The following is a 19,682-nucleotide window of genomic DNA, read 5'->3' on the forward strand; positions in this document are numbered from 1 at the left end:
TATTGTCAGCGATAGAACTCACAGCTGACAGTCATATGTTTCAAACATTGAATTCTTCTATTGGTCGATCTACAGAACAGACGTAGAAAAAAAGATTAGTTCGTTCAAGTCAAGTTTGTCTTTCAAGAAGGAGAGAAAAATGGCCGTCGTTGTTTTGCAGAGTAGTCTGCAGTCTGCAAGTAAGTTTCTTTGGTGTTAAAAATAGCTTAAAGGTTATTTGTGCAACTTTTATGCTATTTAGTTTAAATTTTAGAATTTCAGGATGGTATCTTTTAAATTACATGATTTGATCAAGATGTGTATATCATCTCTGGATAGGTTAGGATTTAGGATTTATAAAAAAAAAACAACTAAATTTATTTTATTAATTTGATTACACATCGATTTATTAATGCTATTCTTATTTTTAACACCAGTAATAATCTAAGGACAATGTGCTACATTAAAATACAGGATATTTTCTATTTTACCACTTGAATACTCTCCATACTTCATAATCATAACTTTTTATTCTCTATGGTAGACCAATGAAATCAAATTTAAATGTAGATGGTACATGTAACTTGTAATGTGCTCTTAAAATCATCATGTAAATTTACCCAACCTTAGGCTGTAGGATTGCAGTGGTGGCCTCTTATTATACTGCAGCCCAAATTACAGTATAGTTCAACTATTATTATATTCTAAGAAAGTAATGGGCAGTATAATAAGCGTCCAACACTCAAGTGATAGATAATTTTGAATCATCAATATTCATGAGCAAAGAATCCTCAAAACAACTACTTAAACCAAATTACGTTATATTTTAATTACGTAGTCGTTCAAATTACAATATAAAAAGTAATAATGTTAAGGTGAATAAAAAACAAATTATGATATGTGTATTAAGAATAACTGCTTTAGTAACACGTGTGTTCTAGTAATCAGCTGATTTAAACTTAAAAACTACTCTCATAAGATTAACATTAATTAGAACTTTATAAGCCTGTGGGGCGGAGTTCCTTTCAGGACTACAAGCAGAGACAAGTTCTTTCCCTGTATAACAAAAATTTTAAAAAATAGATAGGTTTAATTCGAAGTAAAACGTATTAAAGCTGTTTTTCAAAAGTAAGTTTGATCACTGTTATATGAATTGTTTTTATGTTTAGGGCTTTTGAAAGAGTTTTATCCCCCTCATCCTTTGTATGGTTATTCCACTGCAGCAAATGAAACAAAAATTAAATGTATCACTTTTTACAACAGTGTAGATATAAAGTATACTGTACATTCATGACACATAGGTTGACCTTGTTGACTTTTCTGACTCAAATTAATTTTGGGAGATATTCAAAATCCCTTTAACTTGTCATAATAAGCCAGAGTGGCGTATGTACTATATTAGAAAACTATAAAGAAATGGAGCAAGTTCAGAGGAAGCATTAAAGGAAATGAGAAGTTGGACTTACTTACAAAAAATGGGTCAGATATCTATAAATTTATTGTTGTTTAAAATGCAAACGGACAAAAACGTGAGTTACAAGTTTATTTTTTCTATTTTCATTAAATTTCAAATTTGATAAATAAATGTAGGCCTAACACGTAGGTTTATAACATTAAAATCAAGTATTAAATATAGGTGACAGTTGATATGTCTGTCAATTGAATAATCTACATTTTATTGATTGGTCTGTAGTGTGGTAAATATCTGTAACATTTGAATGAGCCTTGTCGAATGATCAATTTGGTGTATGGAGTTCTGGAAATGTAATTACATAAAACATATTTTTATTTTGCATAAAAAAACAGCTCGAATAATAGTTTATTTAAAACCAATGGATTTTTGCTAACAGTTATTCAACTCATTAAAAATCCTTACCTTTCCCTCAATTTAAATTTTTCATATCCTACTTTACTTTAAACAAACAAAACTCTGGACTTTTTCAACACCTTATGCCACAATCTAAATATCAGATCAGAAACAAAAACAAATTTAACATTCCACGTCAAAAAACTTCTTTTCTCAAATACCAAATGTTATTAATTCTGCTATATTTTTCAACCCCTTCCCTGACTATCTCAGGATGGAAATGACTATCAATATGTTTTAAAGTCTTATTATCGTGTTAAGGAATTTATCAATGCGTTTTAATTGTTCAAATTATGTTATATATTGGATAAAGTATAAATTATTGGCTCATGCCGATGCTTGTAATATGTTGAATGGCAGTAAATGATGATTTGATTTGATCAAAATATCAATTGATTGATAGGTTGTTAAACATTTTTTAAACCTGACCGTGTATTTGATATAATAATAATAATAAATTCGTTACATGTTACATGCATTGACAAAGTCTAATTCAGCTACAGACTAAATAGCATTGTCACTAAATAATATTTAATAAATATAATACAAAAATATTATATATATATATATATATATATATATATATATATATATATATATATATAATAATTTAAGACTGTAGTTCTCTAGTTGAGAATTATACTAATTATATCATGAATTTAACTTAAAACAGTCTATTTTGTTAATAGAAAAAAAAAACATCAATATTATAGAAAGGGTAAACTAGATAAACTATAAAGTAAAATTCCTGAATGCGATGGATTATAATATTATGTGTTGTAAGTTTTGTTTATCTAATAAACAAATTTATCTAAGGAAAGAATATTTCCTAAATAAAGAAGCGTAGGTGCAAATAAAGCATCTACTTCAGTTCATTGAATACTACGATATACAATTTTATAACTATTTTTTTTATATAACACTCTTTTTTAACTTATTTAAGTGTACTACTGGTGTAATTCCATTGGAAGAATAAATAAATGAATAACAAGTAACTTTATATAACCAAGATTTGAATGAACCCAAAGTCTTAAGCTCTATGAAATGTATATACATTGCTTTGAACTGATTTCAACAGGAAGCAGTATATTGCCAGCATTGACAGCAGGTGTTCAAAATGCCTCATATAGTACAGACAGTGATGTTCACCCCATCAAGAATGCAAGTCTGCCAGCTCTTAAAAGAGGAACTGGAGGCCGCAGTAGTTTCAACGGTGTAGTAGCCACTGTGTTTGGAGCAAGTGGATTTCTAGGACGCTACGTCTGTAACAAATTGGGAAAGGTTGGCAGCCAGGTAAGAACATACTTAAAAATATAAAATCATAGGATAGATCTATTATAGAGTTTCTTGCTTGATTTAAGTCATATAAACTTTATCCTTCTAGTTTTGTTAATCATGTAAGTACTTCATTTCACTAAATCTGATAGTTTTAATGCCCTTTATTATAATGTAGGTTCTATAATAATAAAGTATAAGCTACGATATACAAATGGTCCCAACACTATCTTCGCCTAATACCTCGTAAATAGTTCCCTATAGTAACTGAATAATTATTTGCTTGTAGGTACCTCAGTCATAAAAAAAAAAAAAAAAAAAAAAAAAAAAAAAAAAAAAAAAAAAAAAAAAAAAAAAAAAACTGAGCCAACAAGTGATCTGTTTAGTCCTGATGCTTAGGAGTTGAATTAAGCTTTCACTATGCTTTCAAAACAAAAATGACAACAGCTATGAGGTGAGACGAATTATCCATTAAATGGGTCACTTTCCATCACAGAAAACCATGCAGTAATTTCATCATTAGAATAAATTATCCAAGACAAATAAAATCGCATCAGCTTATTATATTATCAAATATTCTTATGGCTAAATCTGTGGTTAAATATTCTAATCCACAATCATGATACAAAATTTATAAAATTAATGTTCCCATCTACACATTTTTCTTAAGTTTGTAACAGGGTCAATCATATAACTTGCTGTGTGTGATAAGGACATTCCAATTGGTTGAAATCATATTAGGTACTGTACATGATTTGTCATAATTAGCAGTTAATATCTTAGATTGGTTCCTCTTGTGGCTAAAATTTGGTTAATACCCAATCGATAAACATTTAATTAAAGTGGAAGTGAAAACACTTACACAGTTTCAGAACAGCTATTCAAGAAGGAAAATATATTAATTGAAATAAACAAGTAGCTATACAATCTTACTTTTATATGTTCCTTCCAATCTCATTTGAATAGGATTCAATGGATATTATGAAGAATGTGTAAAGTAAAACTCTTAGAAATAGCTTTTACCAAATACATCTGATACCTAAAAAATACATCAGAAGTTTCAATAAAAAGCTTAAAGGGTTAGATTGTGATCTTTTACCTCTGGAGTGTTTAATTAAACATATCTAAATTATATTAATATGCTCAGAATACAAATGTGTTTCAGTTGATCATCCCGTATCGAGGAGACCACTATGATGTGCTTCGGCTCAAGCTGTGTGGAGATTTGGGACAGGTTCTCTTCCAAACTTTTGACCCCAAGGACATGGACTCCTATCGCAAATGTATTAAATACTCTAATGTAGTAATTAATCTTATTGGGCGAGATTGGGAAACCAAGAACTACACGTATCATGATGTCAATGTCAAAATTCCACGTACATTGGCTAAACTATGCAAAGAAGCTGGTGTTGAAAAATTCATCCACATCTCTCATCTGAATGCTGCTGAAAGACCAGAGGTAGGTTAAAGAGTATGATTTATTTATTGTAAATAAAAAGTTTTGAATGTCATAAATAAAAAAAATAATAATGACCATAAAATGTTTGAGAGTTTTTTTTTTATAAATAATTTGTTTTAAGGAGTCTTTACCAGATGCTTAGCTAAGAAAATACTTGATATAAAATACTAAAGACAAGCAGTGCTATCTGGTTTGAAAAATAAATTTAGCAGTATCGATACAAGAGTTATAACTACAGTATAACTATAAAGCTAACACTTGCAATATTGATTTGTGTAGACGAATCTATTCAAATGGAGCTGAGGAGAGGAAGCCTCTCGACTGGAAATTTAACAGACCGGCAATAAGCCGGGATCTGCTGTAGAACGGGAAAAATCTCAAAAACAATTTTAATGTTTCTAAGGACTTATGAAACCAAGAAATAATTTAATACCTCCTTGAATAATACCTGGTTAATCTCAAAACAACGTATTTTAGACAATGTGGTTCGTGAAATTGTGAATGATGATCAACATATTTTCACGAGCCCCATCTGACGCTGGTCGCTTCCACTAGTGCAGTGGAGTTTTATCTTAGTTAGTTCTACCCCTGTATCACAGCAAGCCCTTAAGCACTTGACAAATAAAGTAAGCCGACCGATCATATTGGGCCTTGGCCACTATACGAGTGATTACAGTATTATAATTGTTTGGTTTGAAAATGAACTAGACAATCGGAAATTTTAGACCGGGAAAACTGGGAATTTGAAAATAGGTTTTGAGTGGCCACCCTGTATATAGTCTAACATGTCTTTATTCAAAGAAAGGCCAAAATGTTGGTTGATTCTGGAGAGCCCTTGTAAGTCTATATTGTGACTATATTCATTGCATTTATTAAAAAATGTCTGAAGACTAATGAAAGTCTCAATTCTGTATGAAACAATATTTTGTTGTGTAATGTAATGAAAAGTGTTTTCTCTCATGACTTTTTGTTTGCATCTAATAAATATAAATATAAGCTTAGACAAATTCTGATGTAATAAAATCAGTTAAATGTGTTGTCAATCAAGTTTAATCCTTATTCACTTTTATTATTGAAAGTGTATTTTCAGCCACACATGCTAAAAGAAGGCTCAAAGTTCCTTGCAACCAAATGGGAAGGAGAGCAAGCTGTAAGGGAGGAATTCCCTGGAGCAATAATCTTCAAGCCATCAGACATCTATGGTTCTGAAGATCGATTTTTGAGGTGATTTATTTTTAACTGAAGTTTAAATTGATTAAATTATATCTATAATAAATAAATTTATTTATGTTACAGTGTAAAACTTATTTATATTTTATCATTGTTACTCTGCTGATAATTCACATATCATGATATAATTATGTGGCCTATCCAGAAAACAGATTACATTTTGCTTTGTGCCAGGGGCGGGATTATCGCGACTGTTTTGATGTCAGAGTGTTTCTCCATTCAGTTGCTATCAAACTGTGCTAGTGAGAGGTTGCTGTCGCCCTGTTGTTTTTTATGTGTTGACGTAGTTTAAAATGTGTGACGCAATTGAAAATCCCACTAGTTGTGAAGTGTGGTCAGTAATACGGTTTTTGTTGGTTAAGCACAATAAACCAATTGAGATTTATCGCCAACTCAGTGAAGTTTATGGGAATGATGTGATTAATGAAGGTAGAGTGCGTCGGTAAGTGCATTAGGCTTAAAAATGACCGAACTAATGTGCATGCCGACGAACCATGTGGACAGCCAAGCATTGTGACCGATGAAATTGTCTCTAAAGTAGATGAGAAGATTTAAAGTCTGCCGATTCACAATAACAGAACTCTCACTTAGTCTTCCTCAAATTTCAAGTTCATTATATAAAATTGTTACATAGCAGTTAGGTAACCATAAATTATGTGCAAGATGGGACTGAAAATATTAACAGAAACTCATAAAAATCAGTGTATGGATGCTCCATTGACATTTTAGAACACTTACAAAAAAGATGGTGACTCGCTGCTTGATCAAATCATTGCAGGAGACGGGACTACTACCTGTTTCCAGCAATGAACACCTGGCTTGTGACGCAGTGCTTCAATGACGACGTTGAACTGCAGGAGGGTGTGACTACCTGGTTGGTCTCAGACAGCAGAATTGTATAACGCTGAAATTTAAAAACTAGTTCACCGCTATGATAAGTGCCTAAATTTGTATGGTGACTATGTTGAAAAATAGTATTTTGGTGTCACATTCAAATGTATATAAAACAATTTTTTCTTGTACTTTGTTTTTGTTTATATCAAAACTCAATCTTCATTCTGGATAGCTCTTGTACAATATGTTTTCTGAAATTTTTATTTGATTTTGAAGTACATATACTGCAGGGATATTTCTGTTGACTAATAAAAGAACAAAACATAGTGGTGTGCTGTGTTCAAAAATCATGTTCTTGTGGTGTTTTATAATTCTATAAACATTTTAATTTGTTTTTATAAAGCACAAAATATGATTTCTATAAATTATTTACAGTTTAAAACTATAAAAATATGAGAACTTATTTTTGAAGAACGTACCATTTTAATGATAAAAAAAATTAAGTACACTTTTTGTAACAATTTTGTTTTTATATGAAATGTCACACTTTTATCTACTTTCTACATAATTTGCATCAATATAAGGCCCTTATCATATTATTAGAAACAACCTTTCATAGAAGATTACGCCTGATTTAACAATGATCTTTTTGACGCTATTGTCATCGTTGCGGCACTAACCTTAAGCCCTCCACGCTGTTGGATGGATATATTAGAATGGTAGTCTTCGACTGAAACGCCAAATACAGTTATATCCGATATTCTAGATTATGTCTCTTGGAGAGTTTTTTAGTTCACAAAAGGCCTTAGAAATGCCTGTTGTATGTTCCATGCTTATCACGGTTGCCAATAAAGTATTTATAAACGACCTTCACTCTATGATAGGGGGAAGGGAGTGCCCTTTGTCTAACTCCGACCACGTGCTCGTCAGTTCTGCATCTCCTAAAGAGCCATAACCAAACATATCCGTGACGTGTATTACTGCTTTCTTGGTTGTCACGAGCGCGCGTCTACTACATATCTCATTATTACTCTTCATCAAGTGGTAGTGTCGTGATTAGTTTGAAATATTTATCTTGTTTGATAGTAAAATGTAATTAAACTTTTCTGTTTGATTACATTTTAAAATGAAATTGAATTGAAATAAACAATTTTGTAAAGAGTTCTTTTTATTTTTATCAATAAGTAAGCTAATTGTAAGTAAAATGCTCCGTTTTATACCTTTTTTCTTTTACCTTTTATAATTTAGTTATAAGAAAAATTAGCTTTGAACTTAAAGAAACAACATTTTTTACTTGTCTTGGTGTTATAGGAAAGTTAATGGATTTATTAGTGGTGTGCGAAAGATTAAGATGCTTCTATAATGGGGCTAGTTAACAAATTGTTCCTTGTAAAATGCTGTGATGAGACCTTGAGTTTGTTTTGCCGTATGTGGAAGGATATTGTCATACAGCGGAACATGTCATAGAGAACACTGAAAACATAAGGAAACTCCTCTGACAGCAAAGAAATTTTGAAATGTCAGTTTTTTCTTTTTTTACACCAACATATTGGTGATCATTGAGGGTCGTTTACTCCATGAACATTCTTTCGGCCATCTTTTAAAGCTCTTACCCATTAGAATGCCGTTTCATCACTCATAATGTTTTGTCCATACACATCACAATTCTAATAGTGAAACTGCTTTCATGCTTTAAGTGCAAAAAGAAAACAATAACAGGTGAGTTCTCAATTGATGAAGGCATTCGAAATATGCATTAACATATGTAAAAAACGATCAATTTTTGCAATTCTAACATGTAATATCTGTAATTGTATATGTGACTTGCTAACAGAAGTGCGCGAGCACAGGACATCGACCACAGTATTGCAGCGGTGGAATTTCAAAATGGTACTTACTTAAAAAACCACGCCTCATAGCATTTACATTTTAGATCACTAGTGGTAATGTTAACTAGTGGATTAATTAGATTCAAAACTAGAAATTTTGGTTGATAATTTTCATATGTATGATTAATATTGTAATATTTATTAATCTTTTTCTGTTGACTTATTCAAAATTGATTTGTGTATATCAGATCATACGCCCATTTCTGGAGGCATACAATTCACTGGTTGCCTATGTGGAAGAAAGGTGAACACACAATCAAACAACCAGTGTTTGTGTCTGATGTGGCAGCTGGAATATCAGCAGTCTGCAAAGAGCGAGACACAATTGGTCAGACCTATCAAGCTGTTGGGTAAGAATCCATGCATTAACAAAGTTACATTTTATTCCTGTTTTCGTTGTGTGTACTTTTTTTCTGATCCTGAATATATTGTAAACTATTAAAACTAAGTTCTATTAACTATTAAAAAAGGCTTCAATTTTTACATAGTGTCAAAATACTTTGTTCAATCTGTATGGTTCTTTAACCCCTTCATGGTTTTTGACGTAATATTACGTTCTTAGTGATTGCGTAAAAGTGTGCTACTGATGTAATATTGCACATAGTTTTATTGTTCCTATTTTATTCTTTAGTCAGCTGTAATACTGCACAAGAAACATCTCAGAGACAAACGGGCTTCGGGCATGTAGTTATAAGGACTTCCTTGGTCCTCTGTCGTGAGTGTTTTCACCTTGGTGTGTTTGCTGCAGTCACACAGTGTAGACAGTTACTGTGTGTTTGCTGCAGTCACACAGTGTAGACAGTTACTGTGTGTTTGCTGCAGTCACACAGTGTAGACAGTTACTGTGTGTTTGCTGCAGTCACACAGTGTAGACAGTTACTGTGTGTTTGCTGCAGTCACACAGTGTAGACAGTTACTGTGTGTTTGCTGCAGTCACACAGTGTAGACAGTTACTGTGTGTTTGCTGCAGTCACACAGTGTAGACAGTTACTGTGTTGTTGCATGTCACCCGTCCTGGAGTATTTGATGGTTTTATTTCTATTGTTTATACCATGGAATTATCCGTTGCACAAAGAGACAATTGGCTTATTTACGTGATGACACGAACACAGATGGTGAAAATAACTTAGTGAAAAATATAATAAAAAAATAACAAAAATTTGAAAAAAAGACTTATTGCATGAAAAAGTACATATTTAAAACTCTACAAACCTCTGTAAAAAGAGAAAAAATAGTTTAGGGTTTAAGAATAAAACCAGTAAAGGATTAATAGATCATTAGTACGATTTTGGAAACCAAAATATATTGGTAAAAACAGGCCTATAGTGATAAAATTCTAGTTATTGTTAGCCTGATAACCATGTGTTGGTATCAAATGAATAAAGTTGCCTAGATCATTTGGAGGGTGTTGGCCTTAACTGAATTGGTAGGTAGCTAAAAATTTAGTTTCTTATTTAAAAGAGTATTCAATAGTTGATATATTCACAATCAGCATTTTATGGACCTTTGATATTTAGCCCTCGATCTTAAGCAAAATTAACATTTTATTCACCTTTTCCACTTTGATATAGGCTCTTTTGTCATGATACTTGAAACTTCTTATACAGGGTGTATATTATGTCTGGAAACACCCAAATATATCCTTTAATAATTTAAATATAAATTTGAAACCTCTTACAATCGTGATAGAGATTGGGCATCTACTTTTTGGAACAATGTTTTGTTATGTCACACAACGGGGGACGTCCTGCCGAGGGTATCGTGAATATTCTTAATGGAAGCCTATACCTTGTGATACATAATTTTAAAGGTAATAGCTTACTGAATTGAATGCCACAAACCGCATCTCAAAGGAATTATTTCTATCAGAAAATAGAGCATTTTTAGTATTGAAAATTTACTGATGTTCAACAATGTAATTTTAACATGGTTCTTGCCACAAAATGTGTTACACTAATTTTTTAGCATTTTTTAAATGTTCAATTAAAATAAAATAAACAATTTATTTTTAAGCTAGTTTCATTAGTACAAATTTACCAGTTTTTATTACAATGAATAAAAACTTATGAGTCACTTTCTCTGATTACTTATGAATCTGTACTTGGTGTTTTCCAGTCAGCAGGAAGGTTTAAAGAGACAAAGGTCACTAGCCTATGAGAAACATTATTGTGTTATTAATCATCTGGTCTACAGGTTTCAGTTTGTTGAGCATGGAGCTTTCACTAGGACAGGTCTAAGCTTGGGAATTACAAATGGACAAAGGTCATATCATTCCTGTCGAGTTAATCAGTGTCTCTGAAGCATTGCTGTCAACAAGTTATCTAATTACAGTAGTTCAGTTTTTTATTTGGCATTTTAATGGAATTGTTCTGAAAGAGAACGAATTACTCTGTTGATGATGCGAGGATATGGCGATCGTCAAAGATCTTATCGGGAAGTTTGTAATTTGTTTAATGACACTTTCCCAGAAAGGAATCCCATAAGTGTTTCAACAATATCAAAAACTATTGAGCGTTTTGAAATGACAGGGAGTGTACTTAATCGGCCAAATTCGGGTAGGATACAATCTGCAACAGATGAAGAACATGCACTAGATGTTTTGCAAACATTTTATTGAAGACCCACATACATCGCTCAGAAAAGCTGCACAGCAACATGATATGCACCCTATGTCTGTGAGTAAGATTTGAAAATTAATAAATACAAAACCATTTAAAGTTCATTTAGTCCAACAGTTAAGTGAGGATGATTACGACAGAAGAGTTGAGTTTTGTGAACTTGTGATGCGCAAATGTGATGACAATAGAGATTTTCTGACCAACATACTATTTTCTGATGAGGCAACTTTTTTCCTAAATGGCAATGTTAACAGGCACAATTGCCGTTACTGGGCTAGTGAAAACCCACATTGGATTACTGAGTCCCATTCACAGCAACCACAAAAACTGAACGTATGGTGTGGAATTTTAGGTAACAAAATTGTTGGACCCTTTTTCATCAATGGAAATTTAAATGCCGAACTTTACTACAATATGCTCCAAAATGAAATAATCCCAGCTATTCAAATTGCATCAGGAGAATACTTTGATAATGTATGGTTTTCAGCAGGATGGTGCTCCACCCCATTATGGGAGACAGGTAAGAGAGTATTTGGATTTAAGGTTTCCTCATAAATGGATTGGCCGAAGAGGAGAAATCGACATGGCCTCCAAGATCTCTGGATTTGTCACCAATCGATTATTTCCTATGGGGTCATTTAAAATCCAATGTTTATAGAAGAAAGCCTCATAATTTGGAAGACCTAAGAAACAGGATTATAGAGGAGATTGCTTTGATAACTGAAGAAATGTTAGGCAACTCTGTCGAATCATTTTACACAAGATTGGCTCATTGTCAAACCGTAGAAGGAACACAGTTCGAACAATTGCTTTGACACCAAATGCAGGTAAAACGTTTTGTTGTAAGTCTTTTCTAACAGCATACATTATTTTTTATTTGTAATAAGAAATCAATAACATAAGTATTTCCATAATTGTACTGTAATAAAAACTGGCAAATTTTGTGCTAATAGAAACCAGCTTAAAATGAAATTTTTGTTTTATTTAATTGAACATTTAAAAAAATGCTAAAAAATTAGTGTAACACATTTTGTGGCAAGAACCATGTTAAAAATTACATTGTTGAACATCAGTAAATTTTCAATACTAAAAATGCTCTATTTTCTGATAGAATAATTCCCTTGAGATGCGGTTTGTGGCATTCAATTCAGTAAGCTATTACCTTTAAAATTATGTATCACAAGGTATAGGCTTCCATTAAGAATATTCACGATACCTCGGCAGGACGTCCCCCGTTGGTGTGACATAAACAAAACATTGTTCCAAAAAGTAGATGCCCAATCTCTATCACGTTGTAAGAGGTTTCAAATTTATATTTAAATTATTAAAGGATATATTTGGGTGTTTCCAGACATAATATACACCCTGTATTTTCCTAGGGGTTATAGTTTGTGAAATGAATTGTAAATGACAGAATAAGAGATCGTACACACATATTTAAAATGTTAGGCTCTTAATTTGGCATGCAAATTCTAAACATTATCCAGTATTTTCATTTGTAAATACCCTAGAACATAATAATCTGTATAATGTTTGTCTCTCATTGTTGCTTTTTTTCTACTGTCAGGCCAAAACGCTATCTGTTGTCCGACTTGGTGGACTACTTCCACAGTGTGATGAGGAAGGACAAAAAGAATTGGGGCTATTGGAGGTACGACATGAGGTTCGACCCTTTCTTCAAGATGAGGGTGATGGCCACAGAGATGATGCCAGGCACACCGATAGCATCACTTGGATTTGACAAGCTTGAGAGGGTAAGTAATCACATAGTTAATTTTTCTGACTCTTGAAAGAGATGTAAATTCATCTTGAAAATAGAAATTGTACAATAAGATCGTTTACAGGTTGTTATAAATGGTTGTAGTTGGTTCATATGTTATTAAAATGTTGCCTAAATATATATATTTTTTTAAATATAAAGAATAATTCATATATTTGGTAATCAAACATTATTATTCTCAAATTATATTCAAGATCAATGCAGATAGACTTATTTTGTGTCAGTTAACAGTGTTATACTCAGTTATAATGTAGACAGACAATCTTGATGCAGTTGTATGTCAACTAATGATGTTTAGGTTAGTAGGGCCTCTCCCCCGTCCCTTGTGTCAGTTAACAGTGTTATACTCAGTTATAATGTAGACAGACAATCTTGATGCAGTTGTATGTCAACTAATGATGTTCAGGTTAGTAGGGCCTCTCCCCCGTCCCTTGTGTCAGTTAACAGTGTTATACTCAGTTATAATGTAGACAGACAATCTTGATGCAGTTGTATGTCAACTAATGATGTTCAGGTTAGTAGGGCCTCTCCCCCGTCCCTTGTGTCAGTTAACAGTGTTATACTCAGTTATAATGTAGACAGACAATCTTGATGCAGTTGTATGTCAACTAATGATGTTTAGGTTAGTAGGGCCTCTCCCCCTGTCCCTTGTGTCAGTTAACAGTGTTATACTCAGGTGTAATGCAACCAGATTATCTTCTTGCAGTTGTTCGAAGTCTGTTCAAAAAATATCACAACTTTTTAATTTCTGCGGGTTACGTATATTGCCAACAAGTTCGGCCATTTTGAATTTTCAGTTAATTTTTGATACCTGATTTGCTTGAATGTGTCATGGCTCGTGTTCGATTTGTGCCTATTCAAAAAAATGGATCAAAGAATCTGTATCAAATTATGTTGTTTTAAAAACAAAATTAAGTTTATCGGTGGTACAAAACGTTCTCAGAGGGCAGAGAAGATGTGAACGACGAACAGCGTGCTGGACGCCTCAGCATGTCAAAAACAGATGAAAACATTGATGAAGTGACGAAAATAGTTTTGGCCAATCGTCGAATCACCTAAGTTGTCAAGGACCTGAACATGTCGATTGGCTAGTGCCATTCGATTTTTACTAATGATTTGGGCATGAGATGGGTTATCATGAAATTCGTACTGAAATGACTCAATTTCGACCAAAACAGTGTATTACCATTGCTAATGAGCTGTTGGATTTCGTCTGCGATGAACCAAATTTTTCTCCATAGAGTCATAACCAGTGATGAATCATGGGTTTATGGTTATGACGTAGAAACCAAAGCTCAATCATCCCAATGGAAGCTGCCGCATGAGCAAGACCAAAAGAAGTGCTCCAATTTCGGTTGAATGTGAAAGTTTTGCTTTCAGTTTTATTCGATTGCAGGGGCGTGGTGCATCATGAGTTCTTGTCACAGGGTGGAACTGTCAATAAGGAATATTATCTGGAACTTATGAGCGATTTGCACTAAGCAATCTGCCAGAAACACCCGGATTTGTGGAAGAACAAAAATTAGCTTTTGCACCACGATAACACCCTTCTCACACATTGTTACTTGTGCATGATTTTTTTGGACAAAACAAACATACTAATAATGCCGCTGCCACCGTATTCTCCAGATCTGGCCGTTCGTGGCTTTTTTTTTCCTGAAACTGAAGAGGCCTATGATAGGAAGATGCTACGCTACAATTGACGAGATAAAGACGAAGGAGGAGCTGAACAAGATCACGAAAAATTACTTTTTGAAGTGCTTCGAGGATTGGAAGAAACGTTGGCACAAGTTTATAATATTTAATGGAGATTACTTTGAAGGAGATCAAATTGAGATTGATGATTAAATAAATTAGTTTTGAAAAAATAACAAAAGTTGCGATAATTTTTGAACACACTTCATATGTCAACTAATGCTGTTCAAGTTGTTAATTTCTGCTGATGGCAGACATATACATGTTTTATCTAGTTTATTATGTGTGTCAGTTGTATGCTTATACATTTATTTTAGGCATATTATTGTATTAAACTGATTAGTATTTAGTTCTCTCTCTCAGTTTAATACTTGACTGTCACCTGTTGATTTAGGCTGTATAATTATTTTACTTTATTTGAAATGTTCTATAGGAGTGCATAAGTGACTGTGTCATGCCCGGAGTGCCCACACTGGAGGACCTAGGAGTAACTCTGACTCAACTGGAAGACCAAGTCCCTTGGGAACTCAAGATGTACCGAGCATTTAACTACTATGAGGAGCAAGAGGGAGAGTTTGAAACCCCCATCCCACCACCTGCTGTGCCATAAACGCACATATTCAACACAGTAGTATATTCCTGTACATAACCTGTTTTGTGCTCATTTCTGCTTGGGGTCTGTGTATTTCTTAATTTTTCCTGATTTAATTTGTGTATTCAACTTGTTTGTTACATTAAATTATTACCCTAATCTGAATAATGCAATGTCATCTTGGATGATTAATAAAGTTGTTAGTTATATCTGAATAATTTTTTTACCTTAAATTTAACCTAAACTATAGAATTTTTACCTCAAAACATAAATCTGTTTATTAGGCTATGGTATGGTACAGAGTGTTATTATTTATTTCTGTTGTTTTCCTTTACATTTGTTTCTCTTAATCTTTATTTTTAGATCTACACACATGATAAATGATCTTGAACAGATGACTAGACTCCAACCTCAGTACTTGATAGGAATATGAATATATCAAGCCATTATATTTGATAGAGAAATATAATTCATAAATATTATACAGGGTGTTTGAAAAGTATGGGTACGGCTTAATATTTAAAAAACCATAGGAGATAACATCTATAAACTTTGCACAGTGTCATATGGCTATGTAAACTATTTTTCCTTGCTATTACCATGACATGCCAACCATGGGGGGACGGCCCACAGAGGAAAACATGGAAATCTTAAATTGAAGCATGGGTCGAGTGATACCTCATTTGAAAGAGCTCACTTAGTAGAGTTGAATTCCGCAAACCGCATCTCAAAAGGTTTATCCAATCAGAAATGGCGGCTTGTTTTAGGTACACATTGTGAAGTACATTATGCGCTGCCATTTCTGACTGGATCGTCGTATTCTGATGCGGTAGGCGGCGTTCACTCTACTAACCAATGTGTTTTCTGACTTTTAATTTATAGCAAATTATGTCATAAATTTATAACACAATAAATAAAACTAAAAAACAATTGGTATTTATTGGTATTTATTTTTATGTTTAAATTTATAATAGATTTTTGTTTCTTGTTAGCTTGGGGAGACTTATGTTAAGATTCAATTAAAGAGTTATAGAAACTTATGTCATATACATTTGAGATTGAAATAAAGTTCCTGAATCTTAGTATCAGGATCTTACATCTTCTGAAATAGAAAATCTTTTGTCTATTGCCATAGCAGTGAAATTTTTGATAAGAATACGAGGGGGTACCCAAAAGTTCCCGGAATTCTCACCGCTTGGCTCTTGTAGCGCTGCTTTTTGCCAGCTCAGTGCCCCCTGTTGCATTGACCTGACGTGTTCTGTCCCCGTGCAGTAATAGTTTTTGCTAGTGCTGTTTTGTGATTGTGCCGTTTTTTTCGATGACAAGTTTGAGTGAACAGCGTGCAGCTGTGAAATTTTGTTTTCTGCTTGGCAAAAACGCCGCTGAAACAGTTGAAATGTTGAAGACAGCCTACAAAGACGACGCTATGGGGAAAACCCAAGTGTACGAATGGTTATCTCGGTTTAAAAATGGTAACATGTCAATTCAGGACAAACCTCGTTCTGGACGACCATCAACTTCCTGAACAGACGAAAATTTTGTGAAAGTGAAAGAAATTGTGCTTGTAGACCAACGACAGACTATCGAGCAAATACCAGAGGCTAGTGGGCTGTCCTGAAGCTCAGTTCAACGAATTTTAACCGAAGACTTGAACATGAAAAGGGTTGCCGCCAAGTTTGTGCCTCGTGCTCTCACTGACTTTCAAAAGGAACGTCGATTTGAAGCAGCAACTTAAAGCCGATCCAGATTTCTTGTAAAAAATAACTACAAGTGACGAATCTAGTGCTATGGGTACGACCCAGAAACCAAACAACAATCCAGCCAATGGAAACAGCATCATCACCCAGACAAAAAAAAATGCTGTCAAGTCAGATCGAGTGTCAAAACAATGCTCATTTGTTTTTTTTATGTAAAGGGGATTGTCCATTCATAATTCTTCCACCAGGCCAGACAGTAAATCAAGTGTTTTATCCTGAAGTCTTAAGAAGACTACGGAACAGCATTCGTCGCAAAAAACCTGGTTTGTGGCAAACAGAGTACTGGTTTTTTTTCACCACGACAACGCGCCTGCGCTCACAGCAATCTCTGTCACCCAGTTTTTGGCCAAAAATGGCATGGTTTCGCTACCACACCCACCTTACTCACCAGATCTGGCTCCGTGCGACTTCTTTTTATTTCCACGAATGAAAAGGGGCATGAAGGTCTTCGATTTGACAGTGTGGATGACGTCAAGAAAAAAACAACGGAGGAACTGGCAGCCATCACTGACGAGGAGTACAAAACATGTTTCGAACAGTGGAAAAACGATGGGATAAGTGTATAAAGTGCAATGGAGAATACTTTAAAGGCGATAAGTTTGTTTTGTAAAAAAAATAAATATATGTATATTTAAAAGAAAATTCCGGTTTTTTTTTTTTGGGTACCCCCTCGTATAAATAAGTTTAATTCTGTCTAAACATGGACAACAGGTAAAATATTAAAACATATTTCAATATATATTTTTATTTTTTACATAGAATGATCTAAATATATAAAATTAAAACATAAAATATTCCTAATTACATATTATGAAAGCTCAAACAAAACAAAATGTATTACCTTATTTAACATTTAATTTATGACAAATTACAATGTATTCCCTAACCTACTTTTCATCACATCAAGCAAACACTATTTTACAACATTTATACGCAATAATTACGGTTTTAAACTAACTATCATTAATGCTTGAATATCACTATTTTAGCTTATTTTATTACACATTATTTTTAAGGTTAGACATTTTTTAATTTTTTACTAAACATAACTTAGTACACAACAAAAGTAAAGAAACAAATGATATAAATCTATGTAACCAACAGAAAATGGCAAATACATTTTAAAAGTAATGAAACCCAAATTAAACGTATAAAAACTGTTTATATTTTAAATTTGAACTCTAATTAAAATATTTTATTTGTAAATTATTTTTATTTTTAGAATAATTTAATATCTTTATGATTTTTAAAAATTCTTTGGCAAATTTAGAAACAAAGTTGAATATACAAAAATCATATTATTCAATTTGATTTTAATTACAGAGCCGTATTTCTTTTAATGGTGCATGGACCTTTAAGTACTGGGATACTTGGTGCTTTCTATGCATAAAACACTGCTACAGTATGTGTAGTGGGGGAGAGGGGTTTACTCAATTAAATGCTATAGGAAACGAATCACTGAATCCACTGGGGCACTTAAAGTGCATTTCTTTAAACTGTGTCTACCGATTTTAGCCACAGTTCTCTTTAACATGTTCACAGCTAGCATGGTCTTCTGTTTACATTAAATTTGTTCTATCTTTCATTTATTAATTTTAAAATATTCTAGTTATATTTCAGATTTTTCCTATTCATACACAAAAAGATACTTCAGGAACATAGAAGGTGGTTGGTTCAAAGTAACACCAATGGCCAGCACGTTCCCATTACAATGACTGACACTGTAATATACGATAGATTTCATTATATTGACTGGTAATATCATTTCAGCTGATCTTACAATAAGTATGTTTGTCTACCCTACTATTAGGGATATATTTGTCCCTCTGACAAGAATAATTACACAGTAGAAAGTATGTGGATTGTCTATAGAGTAAACATCCATAAACATATTCACACTCTCAACTCAGTTATAATATGAACAAATTTATGTTTCATAACATCTTAAAAAATCCAATTGCAAACAAAATTTGTTTTTTGTGCTTACAGCATATTGCTGTAGCAGTGATAAATGTTGCAATAGTTTATATTGGTAGGCTATATACAATATGTAAATAATACAACTCTCGAAGAGCCTTTTACAGCCCTAAGGGCCAAAGCATACAATACTTGCAAATTTAACATCTTGAATGAAGCTGAATTTAAAAGTTAGTTATATAGTTATTTTCACACTTTGTAAAAGTCATTTGACCTTGACAAAGTCATTACCATAATAGTTCATCATCAAATACTCCTCCATGATATCACCCAATGACTCCCCCATGTATCTTAATACTTTAGAGCCCACTGTAATATGTAATTAGGGCTTTGAATCATAACTGTGAAATAATTCTTAGGTTATCATATTCACTCCATCAGACTACCAAGAAAAAATAGAAGCAAAGGGCAAATATAGAAGTGATTTGCATCATGAAATAACTTTCTGAACTCAACGTCAATTTTAAAGATACCAACAACTTGTGTATTTTTCCTACCACACACCACTTTCATTTTTTTACTTCATTTTGTGTACATCCTACTACTTTCTTGAACAAAAATTTCTTTTCACAGTAGATCTGGCAAACAACGAAAAACTCAATTTTAAAGTAATGCTTAATAGATGGACAATAATTTTTAAATGATAACATTTGTAAGGGAAAAATATTTAATTTTATTTTTAACAATCTCTTGCTAAAACCGTTCTCAATAGGTGTTTTGTTAACTGCAA

At 32.9% G+C, this 19,682-nt stretch overlaps 1 protein-coding gene across 1 annotated transcript; it reads left to right on the top strand.

Annotated features, from left to right (window-relative positions):
• Window positions 1–39: 39 nt before the first annotated feature.
• Window positions 40–15,427, top strand: LOC124357400 (NADH dehydrogenase [ubiquinone] 1 alpha subcomplex subunit 9, mitochondrial). Its single transcript, XM_046809163.1, has 7 exons — window positions 40–179; window positions 2,925–3,139; window positions 4,287–4,580; window positions 5,671–5,804; window positions 8,722–8,883; window positions 12,719–12,905; window positions 15,060–15,427. Exons 1-7 carry the CDS (start codon window positions 140–142, stop codon window positions 15,234–15,236), a joined length of 1,209 nt encoding a protein of 402 aa, XP_046665119.1. The 5' UTR covers window positions 40–139; the 3' UTR covers window positions 15,237–15,427.
• The last annotated feature ends 4,255 nt before the right edge of the window (window positions 15,428–19,682 follow it).

Source organism: Homalodisca vitripennis, chromosome 3, assembly GCF_021130785.1.
Source record: "Homalodisca vitripennis isolate AUS2020 chromosome 3, UT_GWSS_2.1, whole genome shotgun sequence".
NCBI classification, from domain to species: Eukaryota; Metazoa; Arthropoda; class Insecta; order Hemiptera; family Cicadellidae; genus Homalodisca; species Homalodisca vitripennis.